This window comes from Aplidium turbinatum, chromosome 8 (assembly GCF_918807975.1).
Source record: "Aplidium turbinatum chromosome 8, kaAplTurb1.1, whole genome shotgun sequence".
NCBI lineage: Eukaryota > Metazoa > Chordata > Ascidiacea > Aplousobranchia > Polyclinidae > Aplidium > Aplidium turbinatum.
This window is the reverse complement of record NC_137479.1, coordinates 6,118,390-6,131,718: the sequence shown is the minus strand read 5'-3', so window position 1 is coordinate 6,131,718 and position 13,329 is coordinate 6,118,390. Positions and strand designations below refer to the sequence as shown.

Sequence of the window (13,329 nt, the reverse complement as noted above, 5' to 3'; positions counted from 1 at the left end):
TGTGGAAAGTAAAAAGCTAATGGTGGCAACCATGTTAGATGAAACAGGAGAACGTCCACCAAGGAGACCAAGCATCAAAGTAGATGCGTTTCTTAGCAATAAGGGTCTAGAACAGTATTACACCTCTAATTCAAAATGGCTTCTTCAGCTGTTGGGTGAAGATGAAGCAATAATTATACTTTCAAAGGATCTTGCTCATTGGACTGAAGATGGTGCATTTATTCAAGCTTTACACATGGCGAAGGGACTTTCAGTAGTGAATGACAGAGCAGAGAGAGGAGTTGCTCTAAGTCTAATCCAGGATTTTAACAAAATCTTAACTGAAGATGAGCCACAACTTCAGTTTCTTTTGCAAGTTGTTACTGAACACAGGAAACTGTTTCCAAATTCCAACAAGAACAATATTGTCGATTCTTCTTCGTTTAAACCTTCTTTGTTACTCCAGGGGTCAAGGGCTCTGTCTTTTACCACTCTTGGGCAGTGGCGATGCGGTTTAGATGCTTGAGCAAGTGTCGAGCAGCAATCCTTTGATTCGTCCATTTATCCATTGATTCGTCATCCAGTTCAAGCAGACCACGCACCCCATTTGGCGCAGTTACAGATGGTGTGGTCTGTGGTTTGTTCCTCTTTGCCACACTCACAGATTGCGGATGGAGCCATCCCCCATTTGTGCATGTTGGAGCGGAATAGTCTGACTCCTGTAGGCTAGCCCAGTACGCAGGCGGTTGAGCCGCACCCAGGCCTTCCTTGGCAAATTATGCATTCCGGTTGGATGGGGGCTGGTGTCGGAGATACAACTTTAGAGTCTTGAGGAGTTCTTCTTCCACTCTGAGCTCCATTTGTTGTCCTCCCAGGTAGTCGCGCTGATGGATTGGTCTTCAGCGGTTTTCATCAGGAGTTGTGCATCACATACAAATGGTTGTCTCGATTTCAGTTGCCGAAGATGCTCGATTGCTCGCTCATAGACTCATAGAGACTTGAGTGGAGCAAATGGTTGGGGTTCGTAGTGCGGCGAGAAAGAGACAGGATGGCTTCTTCGCGACGAAACTCAGTTGGTTGGTTGCCTGCAAGGACAGGGAAATTGTCCGATGGTGTAGGTCGCAGACATCCTGTCACGATACGCAAGGCAATATGTAAAATATTGTCGATAATATCGCTTCTTCCAGTACTGACCAGAATTACATTTTGAAATGAATATTGTTACCAGTGTTCCCTCTAAGGTGCAAAAATTAAGACAAAAAAACGAAATTTTGTAGACGGTTTCGTGGTCACAAAAAAGGTTGTAAAATCAAGATTTGGTCAAATGCGTTTTTTCTAAATAACTGCTTTTCTACTCAAGGTAGATGCATTCAATGTTCAGAAAGCAGATAGAAAACCATGTTTTCTGCATCTTTTAACACAAAAACTGTATCTCTAGCTGAAGTGGTTTTCGAGATATGCAGATTTGGTATTTTGAGGGAGGGCACAGAACTTTAGGGGGGGAGGGCCACCTCTAAATCAACTTCAAATTTAAAAAAAATTTGCAAGAGTTATTTTTTCTGACAACCTCACCACTTGAAAGGGTGTCCCAAGCAAAATTCAAAAACTCAATTTTAAGAGCCACCCTACTATATACAGTACATAACACCATCACCTTCCTTCAGACATGGATCGAGAACAGCACCAAGGAGACACTTCAACGTGACTACCTGGAGGTGACAGAACTAACACTTTCGTTTCTTGGAGGGGCTGTCCCTGCAGTCGAAGATCCATCACCATCAAAGTACCTGGGGCATTCCACCACACCCATTGGATTAGCAAAACTTTGGACAAATTTAAGGCGGCACTTTTCCGATGCCAGCTTGGAGATTAGGGTGTAACACTTTTTGACTTTTTTTCTTAAATTTGTTTTGGTTAGTAATTTTATAATGCCAAATGGTCTAACTAAAAAAGTGGCAAAAAAGTTTTTGAAAAATTTTGTCGTTTTAGCAAGCCCCACGGCCCGTTTCCATGGCAATCGGGCCCGATTTCACAAATTTGGTATAACTCTGGCTACGAATGTCCCAAAGAGCTAAAATTGGTACCAAAACACTCGGAATAGCCAAGTTTATATATCACTTCAAGAGGAACTATAGGTTTAATCCATTTAGTTTTTGAGATAATAGCCAAAATGTCAAATTTTCTCCATTTTTTAGTTACCCAGCAACATAAGCAGCAGTTATACAGCAGTTATACCAAAAAATCGATCTTTAGCTCTGGTGCATGCAAGATAAGCGACAAGCGCAATATTAGTCTGCGATCAACCAGTGATATTTTGAATGATGCCGCTGAAAATCTGTCAAGTGTTGGTAGTAAACGAAGCCACATGACACTCTATCGAAAAAAGAAGAAGTTGCGTCGTGAAGCTACTAAAAAAGGAGCGGACAAGCTGAAAAACGCACCTTTTCAAATTGCAATTGACAGCAAAAAGGTGCTCGGTAAAGAAAGATTTGCTGTTCTAGCAGTGTTCAAAGAAGGGGAGTATTTTCTTGGCCTGAAAACCTTTGGGGAAAACGAATCCTGCAACTCTTCTGCCTGTACCGATTTCATACTTAGGTGCATACTATATTTTTATAACAGCCTAGTTTCATATTCATATCATTAAGGCATGAAGCCCGAATTTCAACTTCTGTACAAGTTAAATGGTTTTTTCTCAGGAAACTATTGGCCATGCTAGATGGCTAACATCTGCAAATGGCTAATTTAAGAATCAAGCTGTTTGGCATTCAAGACTTAAATGCTGAGCAACAAATCTCATTGAACAACATTGTCCAGTTTATAGTGGATGTCTAATGTCTATGCCCCATCATTTTTTGAAATATATTTCAATCCAAGCGCCATTCAAGGACCAAAAGTGGTGTTGAACATCAGGGATTTTATGAAAGCATCAACACTCAACAGCATCATCACCTGCAAAGAACTGTTTCATTGACCATGCTGCTACTTGGCTAAATCCAAAAACAGCTGCACTTGGAGTTTTAGAAGCAGACATGGATATAACTCGTTTGGCTGCTTGCAACCCTGACACCAAGACTTTACTGTGGTCAAACCGACCAAATGCTTCGTCTGCAACTTCACCTTGTCTAACCAGAGGAATTAAAGCCGATTGGTTGGCTTTCCGCAACAACAATACTTGTTGTGAAAGATTAATTGGGCGTATGAAAGACGTCTTGGTTAAGAAAATGCTGCATGATGATCAAGACATAAATCACAAATTGCAAGGATATATCAATCATGCTTACTACCTTGATTGACATTCTGTTGGTTATGCTATTTTTTGAAGTGTTGGTGCAAAAATGTTTTTGTTAAGTAAAATAAATGTTAATTGAAAATATGTTGCTATTTGTCTGGTCATACACGGAATGGCCCGTTTCGGTGAGTCCGATCCCTATTCGGTGATTTTTTTCAATTTTTCTTTTTAAATTATCGGGTACCGTAGCCTAATTATCATTGCCATTTTAGGGTTAGGGGTTAGGAGTTCGGAACTCACCTAATCGGACTCACCGAATAGTAGCAGACCCGGTCATACAAGGCAGAAATTGCACTTAAACAGTGATAAATAGGGCCATTTAAAGTCATTAAAGTCATATTTTTTTCTATGCATTAGTAAGTCGTGAAATCAATTTTAACGCAAAAACCGCATCCCTATGAGGTATATTAAGAAAGTTATGAAGTCATATAAAGTCATATTTTCCTGGTTAGGTCATAAATCAGCTTTTTAAGTTATATAGTCATATTTTTAGTTAGAAAGTCATACCGCTGTATACTTTAAATAAAAAGTACCAATTTAAGCGGTGAAGCAATTAAAGCACTAAGAAAGTAAGGCAATTTCTGATTGGAGGAAGGCAAACCGTAGGATTAGCCTACATATCACTTACAGTCACAGACCTATATTTTATGAGGTCACACATTGCATTGTGTTGCAACAAAATCTGTACAGAGACTTCTTTGAAGACATAGAGAGAATATCTGGTTCAGCATGCCAAAAGTGAAAGAATCAAATGCAGCGAAAGTCAAAGCGATTGTAAAACTAACTAAAGTCATTTTGCGTCCATATTTTCTAAAAAATAAAGTCATATTATTGATTTTTTAAGGTCATGTAAAAATGGCCCTAGTGATAAACCATGGAAATATCACATTTTGACTGTTATCTCAAAAAATAAAAGGTTTAGACCTATAGTTCCTCTTGAAGTGATATATAAACTTGGCTATTCCGAGTGTTTTGGTACCAATTTTAGCTCTTTGGGACATTTGTAGCCAGAGTTAGACCGAATTCGTGAAATCGGGCCCGATTGCCATGGAAACGGGCCGTGGGGCTTGCTAAAACGACAAAATTTTTCAAAAAAATTTTTGCCATTCTTTTAGTTAGACCATTTGGCATTATAAAATTGCTAACCAAACATAACTTTTTTTTTTGTTACACCCTATTGGAGATGTTGTATATGCACCCGAAGAATTGGAAGACATCACCACTCACCAGTCTTGCTGTATTCTTGGCAATCTTCTACACGAAAGCATGGTTGACGTGCACGAGTGCTGCCGATGCACCATCGAATGACCTGGCACTAATGAAGAACCTCCTCAAAGCAGAGGCCAGTATCAGCAAGGACCCAATGAAGTAACCTGCCAAATGTCTCTGCTTTGTTGTTCTGGCCAGACAGAAGCTACAAAACCATATGTGGTATCTCTCAGAGAGATTAGTCTCTTTGGCACTCTTCTCGGAACGAACATCATCTGACAAACAGACGATGAGAAAGGCTATTGCTGAGGCACCATGACGCGACAGACAGTACACAGAAAAGAAAACAGGAGATGCCAGCCTCATATCAATTTGGCACAAAAGCCCTCAAAGACTTCATTGGACATGACTCTTGGAGCATGTTTGAGCTCTTGAATATTGACTCCAGCTTTGTCAAGCCCCCTTGCACAATGGACCACTTCAGAATATTACCGTCATGGCAAGAAAGTTGTGGTCAACCTCCGTGTTGTCAATGGCGCAGCAAAGCAGGCACTAGGACTTGCCACAGATTTGAAAACAATCCAAATCTGAAGAGCAGCTCCGCTCCAGGCACATCTGAGGTTGTGACAAAAAAGTCACTGGCATCCGTTTTGTACAGTTGGGAGTTGGGACTAATATGAATGTTTATACTGAATACTGAAAAGTTTGGGTGTTCATCGGGACAATTATCGTTTCTAGCACTAGTTGCTACGTTCATCTGATGAAATTGAAAGTAAAATTAACAACAAACAAGATGGTTTATTGCTTCACTGACGTTTCGCGCACCATGACAATGCGCATCCTCAGAGCAAATATAATACAAAATAAAATTTCACCAGGTTATATACTGCAGTGCGATTGAAGGCAAGAAAAAATATAACACGCAATATTTTAAAAAATTGGCTAATGATGTGTGAGCGGTTACTTTCCACGTTAAATTACGTAAAAACTTCCAGTAATAAACATAAAAAATCGAAGCATTGACGACCAACAGAAAAAAGTGCGATTGAAGGCAAGAGAAGTAGAACACAATGTTTTAAAGATTGGCTAATGATGTGTGGTTACTTTCGACGTTAAATTACGTAAAAAACTTCCAACAATAAACATAAATTCGAAGCACTGAAGACCACTAGACATTCGAGACAAAATTAGATTGCAATAACGTTTCCAACTGTATTTAAGTAGGCTTGAAGCCTGCATGTCGAGACAATAATGATGATTTATAAGGTTTTGGTAAAAAGTTTCCATCGTTCCGGTTGAGTACATTGCAATGTTTGGATGTGATGTTGATGAAGCAACTTTCTGCGGTGGTGCGTTGATAATAATTACGGTACTTTCATTTTTCAAAGTTTTTGTTTCTGACCAGTTAATTTTGTGATCCTCTTCTAGCATGTGTGAACAAAGGGCTGACTTTTCATGTTCCATATTTTTGACAGCTCTGCGATGTTCTTTGACCCGGGAATTTATACTACGTTCAGTTTGGCCAATATAAACTGCGTCACAATCATTACACGGAATTTCATAAACAACACCACATTTATTGCGAAAAGGGGTAGGGTCTTTTGGTAGTGATAAAATGTTGCCGATGGTTCGAAATGGTTTCATAGCGACTTTAACTCCGGCGCGATTCAATGCTCGTCTTATCGACTCAGAAACCCCCTGTAGTGTATATCGTTGAGGTAAAACCAAACCGGGTTATGTCCATGTGCTACTCGATTCGGACGTTTCTCTCCTGAAGCGCTTTGCGCTGACGCTAATTACTTTGTACGCATACTTTGTATGCCACAGTTGAGTTCTGTCTTGCATACTGAACTGCAGTTGCTTTGTTTAACCTTTAGTAGAAGTGTTGTTTGTTGAGTTTTGTGAGTTAACCTTATTGTGTTTTAGGTTATGCAATTTCTTAGTTAATTAAAACCAACTTTGTTTGTGTGACTAAATGTATGGTATTACAATTAAATTAACTAAGATTAGCGGCAAAGCTGGCCATGGATAAAGTGCTGAAACCTGCAAGGTTTGATGTCAGCCCGAATACTCAAGATGCTGCAAAACTGTGGCGACACTGGCTTGTCACGTTTGAAAACTTCGTTGCTACTTTGCCGCCAGAGAACCTGAACAAATTGAATGTACTCATCAATTACGTGGCAGCCGATATTTACGACTTGTTCAGCGAAGCTACTACCTGTGAAGACGCCTTAAGAGTTCTTAACCCTTTGCTTTTCAACGTTTTTTTGGAAGTTAACTGCTCAAGGGGGGGCCGTTTTTGGATCAAATTCAATCAGCTGTTACGAGTTATCCGCTGATGCTATTTCAACAGAAGTTGCACTGGTGTGAAAGCAAATCATTGGTCTATAAGTTTGAAAACTCATTATTTTAAAATTTTATATGTTAAACTTGATATTTCAATTTTTGCAAAGGTACCCAAAAACGACAATTTTGATTTAACTTGCCGCCTTTAATTAACCGTGCTAATCCGATTTCATGCAAACTTCTAAATAACAAAGAGCTCGATCGAACGCACGAAGTGTGTGTGCGGTGTGCCGAATCATTGCATTGATTAGAATTTACGACTTGCGAGCAAATCTTATTGTAAGCTACTCACTGATTCTAAAATAGTTACAATCAGAGTAATATTGTTACACGAATTTGAAAAAAACAAAACTGCGTTTGTTGTCTTACATTTTTATCCTAAACTAATGCATTCCGAAACTCGTGGCTAGCTTCTAGTTTTATGGAACCAAATTTCTCATAAGTAACACCTTAGCCTGCTTGAATAGCTGTTTACATCTTCGTTTGTGTATTTTAGGTCAACAATTGAGTTTGTAGAATGAATATTTTTAGTAGAGAGAAGACAATTGAACAAGTTGTTGAAATAATCTGAAATTTCTAAGTTCAAATTAGGTGCTTTTGAAATTGTGAATTTGTGTCAAGTCGCAACACAAATATCATGCAGGCTACATCATAAGTCATTTCGCTTACGGGTGTTTATAAACATGACTCATAAATTACATCCACAAAAAATACAGCATTTACATCAACAAAGCTAAGTTCGAAGCTCACTGTTTATTGAAGATTGTGTCAATCAATTTGAAAATACATTTTTAGTCAGCCAGCGTCGAAATAATGCAACAGCGAATTGAGGAACATGCGTAAACAAAGGAAATGTGAAATAACCCACAGTCAGCAAATCTACATAAATTTAATGTTTACAAATGTTGAATCAATGTAAAAGGACTGGATTGCTGACTGGGTCCTTATTGTTTGAAGCACTAAAAATACGCGTAAAAGCGACAACGTCAGCAAGGCAGTGATTATGTTTCTGGCCAAAAAAAAACATTTTACTGAGATACAATAAACATAATCATTTTGTGCCAGATTGTGAGAAGACTTCCTAGATTCTTTCCAACCATTTGCATGATTGCAAATTATTTTCTATAACTTTACATTGCTAAAAAATGGCTTCTTTGTTGAAACAACGTGGCTACAATTCTATAAAAAATTCTTAGGCCTACTACATTGAAGTAATGAAATTTTTTTTGTGATTTTGCTGATGACGTTTTACAATATCCGAGAAGTAAAAAATAATAATGATGAATTATTTTACAAAACCGTGGTTTGCAAGTGCTTCACAAAAAATTGTTGGGGGAAAATTTACTATTAGACGTAAAACGTTTGTAAAAGAAAATTGTCGGTTTACGTATTTATAATGTTTATTGCGCTGTTATCGAATTATAAACTGCCTGTAGGCTATTGTCTACCTTTGTGGTTGCCGGCCAGCTTAGAGCAGCATGCAAACTAAGCGTTTATGTTATTTGCATCGTGTTATGATTCTTGAAAATTTCCCACAAGGTCTTTATTTTTATCGTGATATTTTGTGCCTCTTCTGTCCTAAACTTGAAGTTATTGTGCAGCACTATCCACATCGGTTTTTAGACTCAGTCTTCATTGAAAATCTTTTGTGTGGTGCATCATTTCAAGTAGTGTCTTCCCCTAAACTGTTACACAAATCGCCCAGAACCAGGTTGATTATTATGTATCTTACAGCAGTTGAGAGCCCGTTATTGTATGTGTGGAATTATTACTGTAGATGTCTGACTAAATTCATGCCAAAGTCGAGCAAATTCTGCTTTCGGGATCCTTGCCGTTATTTACTGTATTTTTTGTTGATAAGTTTAGGCAGCATTTTTCCAAGATAAATGAAGACATCGGTATTGTTCGTCACTTAGATTTAGTTTTCTCAGCATTATTTATTCATTCTTTGATCCACTAGTTTGTCCCACTTTTGGTATAATCGGATCGTTTATAAATGGCGGGTCTTCACAATAGCCGGCCTCTTATACATTGGCGCAACGTATTCAGATGTTGAATCAATGATGAAGAAAGCTGATTTGTTGTTTGTCTTATGTGACGCCTAAATTTATGCCTCGTCTACAGTACAAAATATTTTGTAATGTACATTGTGTACATTGTACATTTTGTTTGTAGGTCTACATTACAAAATATTTTGTAATGTAGATGAGGCATTATCATCTTTATTTTGCGCTCTTTGGAACAAAACACAGTGCACTGTGAAACAAAAATACAGGACATAACAACAAGTAGGCGACATAAAGCAGTGAAGGGACGCCATCGAGTTAGCTGCTACGTGTAAATGGAGCCTATCTCATAATTTTGAGTGTATCTCACAATTACTGTTTGCAAAAACGCTATTTCTCTGGCTTCTCCCAAAAGCATTTGCAGTGATACATTTCCTCAATTGCAAGTTTTGTCAATGAGAGCATTTCCATAGAACGTTTATTTCGAAACCAGGTTTTCGTGTCTTTATCCAAGAGAAGATTTCTTATTGTAACGTTTTTTATTCGTCAATGAATATTATCTGCTTGAAACAACTGTTTTGAATAGTTTGTGGCCTCCATAGCCTACTATTTTGATCGTGGATTGCTATTCTTCTTTGTAGAGCTGATAACGCAAAAAAGCTTGCTTTTATTGCTTCTAATTAACAGCTTTGCGATCACTGGCTTTTCTTTGTAGCATAAGAAATAACGCGCTTTGTATTATTGAGGTCAAACCAAACAAAAGAAAGCAAGAGGATGCTTCTCTCTGCTCGCGCATATCGATACACGAAGCAATTATGAGCTTATGGCTTGTCATCGCAATGTAATCCATTTCACGCTTTGCTGGAAGTTAGCTAGAAATAGCAAAAATTCACCAAAATCTTGAATTTACAAGAAAACTACACAACTTTTAGCATCAAATTTAATATCATCAGATCCGCCTGGCAATTTTAGGAAAAGTCAAGAAAAACCAAGTGCATGGCGTTACTGTGCTTCAAATAATTAAAGAAAATATGAGGGGGGGGCCAAATCTGGCCTCCCTTTGAGGAGCAAAGTGTTAAGGCAGCTTTCGTTAAAACACCTAATGAAATTTTTTCGAGACATGCCTTATCCACTCGTAAACAGCTTCCAGAAGAGTCCTTAGATGAATTTTGCAAATTCTGAAGAATATGAGTAAAGATTGCAATTTTCAACAAGTAACTGCCGCTGTTCACAGAGATGAGGCCATTAGAGATGCTTTCATAAGCGGTATTTTAAATAGTAGTATTCGACAACGTCTCCTTGAAAATCAAACGCTAACACTTGCAAACGCATTTGATCAAGCGAGGGTTCTAGATGTAGCACGGAAAAGCTCGGAATGCTACAGAAGTCAGGATGTCGGTTTGTCAATCAATACATCATGTGTTGAAAAAGAAGAGTTTGCGTCTAAAAATGTTGAGGAATCAACTCTTTCTTTTACAAAAAGAACTTGCTTCTTCTGTGGTTCAGACTATCATCCCCGTACGTCGTGTCCTGATCGCGAGGCTACTTGCCACAAATGCAAGAAAAGGGGGCACTACCAGCGTGTATGTCGAGCAAAACCGAACAAGTCTTTAAACGCAAGAGTTCGAAGTCTTACACTTGCTACAACAAGGTCTGTTGGTGTACCTGATAACTTAAGAAAGTCCTCCATCCACGTCGTTGTTAACGATCAACATGCGACTGCCCTCGTTGACTCGGGAAGTACGGACAATTTTATTCACTCAGGAGTGGCAAAGCGTTGCTCCTTGAAGATAACTCCGAGTCGGGAAAGCGTTTCAATGGCCACTCAGAACTTGTGTGCTGAAGTGGAAGGACATTGCATTGCCAGTATTTGTGTTGGGGATAAGCATTATCGTCTTAAACTGTTTGTGTTTCCAAACCTGTGTGCGGATATTATACTGGGACAGGATTGGCAAGCCAACCACGAAAGCGTAACGATCAAGTACGGCGGAAAAGAACCACCAGTAAAAATCTGTAATTTGACCACCTTGGATGTTCCACCACCGCCGTTGTTTCTGCATTTGTCCCGGGAATGTAAGCCTACTGCTTCCAAGTCGCGTAGGTACAGTCGCGAAGATCACGATTTCATCAAGAACGAAACCGAAAGGTTACTTTCAGAAGGAATTATGGAGCCAAGCAACTCACCTTGGAGAGCACAAGTGGTTGTCACGAGAAATGAACGTCAGAAAAAAAGGTTAGTCGTTTACTATTCACAAACTATAAACAAGTACACTAACCTAGATGCATATCCATTGCCAAGGATAGATGATACTGTGAACAAAATTGCGCAGTATCGTGTGTTCAGTACCGTGGACTTAAAAAGCGCGTATCATCAAGTCGCTATTCGAGACGAAGATAAAAAATACACTGCTTTCGAAGCCAATGGTCGGCTGTACCAATTCCGTAGAATACCCTTCGGTGTTACGAATGGTGTAGCTGCGTTTCAAAGAATTATGGACAATTTTATTTCTGGCGAACATTTATGTGACACTTTTGCGTATTTAGATAACGTAACCATTTGTGGTAAAGACACAATCACTAAAAGCATCATTATTCATCTTCAAAAACTTTTTTCGGTATTTGGAATGCCAGGTTATGTGCATTCGGACCGAGGATCAGCGTTTATGAGCGAAGAACTAGAACGTTTCTGTCATGAAAAAGGCATCGCTACAAGCCGAACCACAAGTTATAACCCCACTGGAAACGGTCAAGTCGAACGTATGAATGGGACCATATGGAGAGCGATCACTTTAGCCCTTAAAACGCATGGACTGCCAAACAATTGTTGGCAAGACGTGCTAGATGATGTACTTCATTCTATCCGCACGCTGTTATGCACAGCAACAAATCAAACGCTACATGAACGTCTTTTTGCATATCAACGCAGGTCAACAACTGGAACTTCCATACCTTCATGGTTGACGACGCCAGGCCCCGTTCTACTGAAACGTCACGTCCGAGCATCAAAATATGATCCACTAGCAGAAAAAGTTGAACTCATTGAAGCAAACCCCCAGTACGCTCATATACAATTCCAGAACGGCAGAGAGGACACAGTTTCTCTTAAAAACCTGGCCCCAACTTATGGCGAAGAAGCAGAGATAGCAGAACCAAAGTCACCACAGAATACGAATGCTGATGTTTCAAACTGCTTTGATAATAATCACTCGAGTAATGACGAAATTCACCGAGTTTCTGAGCAAGGAAAATCCAGCAAGAGGGCCTACTGTTTCAAGTCCTTCAGAAACCACTACACAAGTTGAAAACGACTCACAAGGAAAGACGGAGCTTCGGCGCTCTCAAAGAACAAGACCTCCTGACCGATTCAACCCATCCAATTACGTGTAATTTTAAGACTATCGTGATAATTTGGCAAAACATTTTAAGGAGGGAAGAATGTGCTACTCGATTCGGACGTTTCTCTCCTGAAGCGCTTTGCGCTGACGCTAATTACTTTGTACGCATACTTTGTATGCCACAGTTGAGTTCTGTCTTGCATACTGAGCTGCAGTTGCTTTGTTTAGTTTAACCTTTAGTAGAAGTGTTGTTTGCTGAGTTTTGTGAGTTAATCTTATTGTGTTTTAGGTTATGTAACTTCTTAGTTAATTAAAACCAACTTTGTTTGTGTGACTAAATGTATGGTATTACATAAACAACATATATCATAAACAACACCACATTTATTGTGAAAAGGGGTAGGGTCTTTTGGTAGTGATAAAATGTTGCCGATGGTTCGAAATGGTTTCATAGCGACTTTAACTCTTGTCTTATCGACTCAGAAACTCCCTGTAGTGTATAAATTATATTTAATAAAATTGATTTTTCTGATTTGGTGTGATATTGTTCACTTTATTTACTGGTAACCTAACTGCATTTTTTGAAGCAGTGCTGCCAGATATTTTTTTTTTATTTTTTGTACTAAAATTTGTATTATCAAAACTGGCATACTTTACTTCTGAAGCTTTAATGTTTGATACAAATTATTACAATTATAATCTTTCTGCTTAATTTGTTTTTAAATACAATTTTCTTCCCATTTTCAGCATATATTTTTGACGACCTTTTTGGTGAAACAATAATTGCATTTAAATCGCCAAAATTTTATTTCACCTGTAACTTTTGTAAAATCTTTGGAAATTGAAACCGGAATTGATTGATCAAAGTTTATTTCAATAGAAGCAGTGTGTTTGTATTTTATTATATTTAATTATATCTCTATTTTTATTTACTTTTTTTCTAAATCCTTATGGTCACACTGCTGATCCGGTTTCTTGTAATTTTTACCTTGTTGAGTCTTTTATGACATCACAACTAAGTTATGGAATTCGAGACTCTCAAGATAAAAAGTTCAGAAAACTTGTCACTTTTGAATTTCTTTTGTAGGCTACATTGTAAAGTATAAATTGCCCTTGTTACACTTGCAAGTGTTGATTGTGGGCCTACTGTATTTTTACAAATTAC

The 13,329-nt window shown here is 38.5% G+C and overlaps 1 protein-coding gene across 1 annotated transcript; it reads left to right on the top strand.

Moving 5' to 3' along the window:
- The first annotated feature begins 10,016 nt into the window (after positions 1 to 10,016).
- Positions 10,017 to 12,131, top strand: LOC145775491 (uncharacterized). Its single transcript, XM_082586787.1, has one exon. The coding sequence runs from the start codon at positions 10,017 to 10,019 to the stop codon at positions 12,129 to 12,131; it is 2,115 nt and encodes a 704-aa protein (XP_082442913.1).
- Positions 12,132 to 13,329: the final 1,198 nt, after the last annotated feature.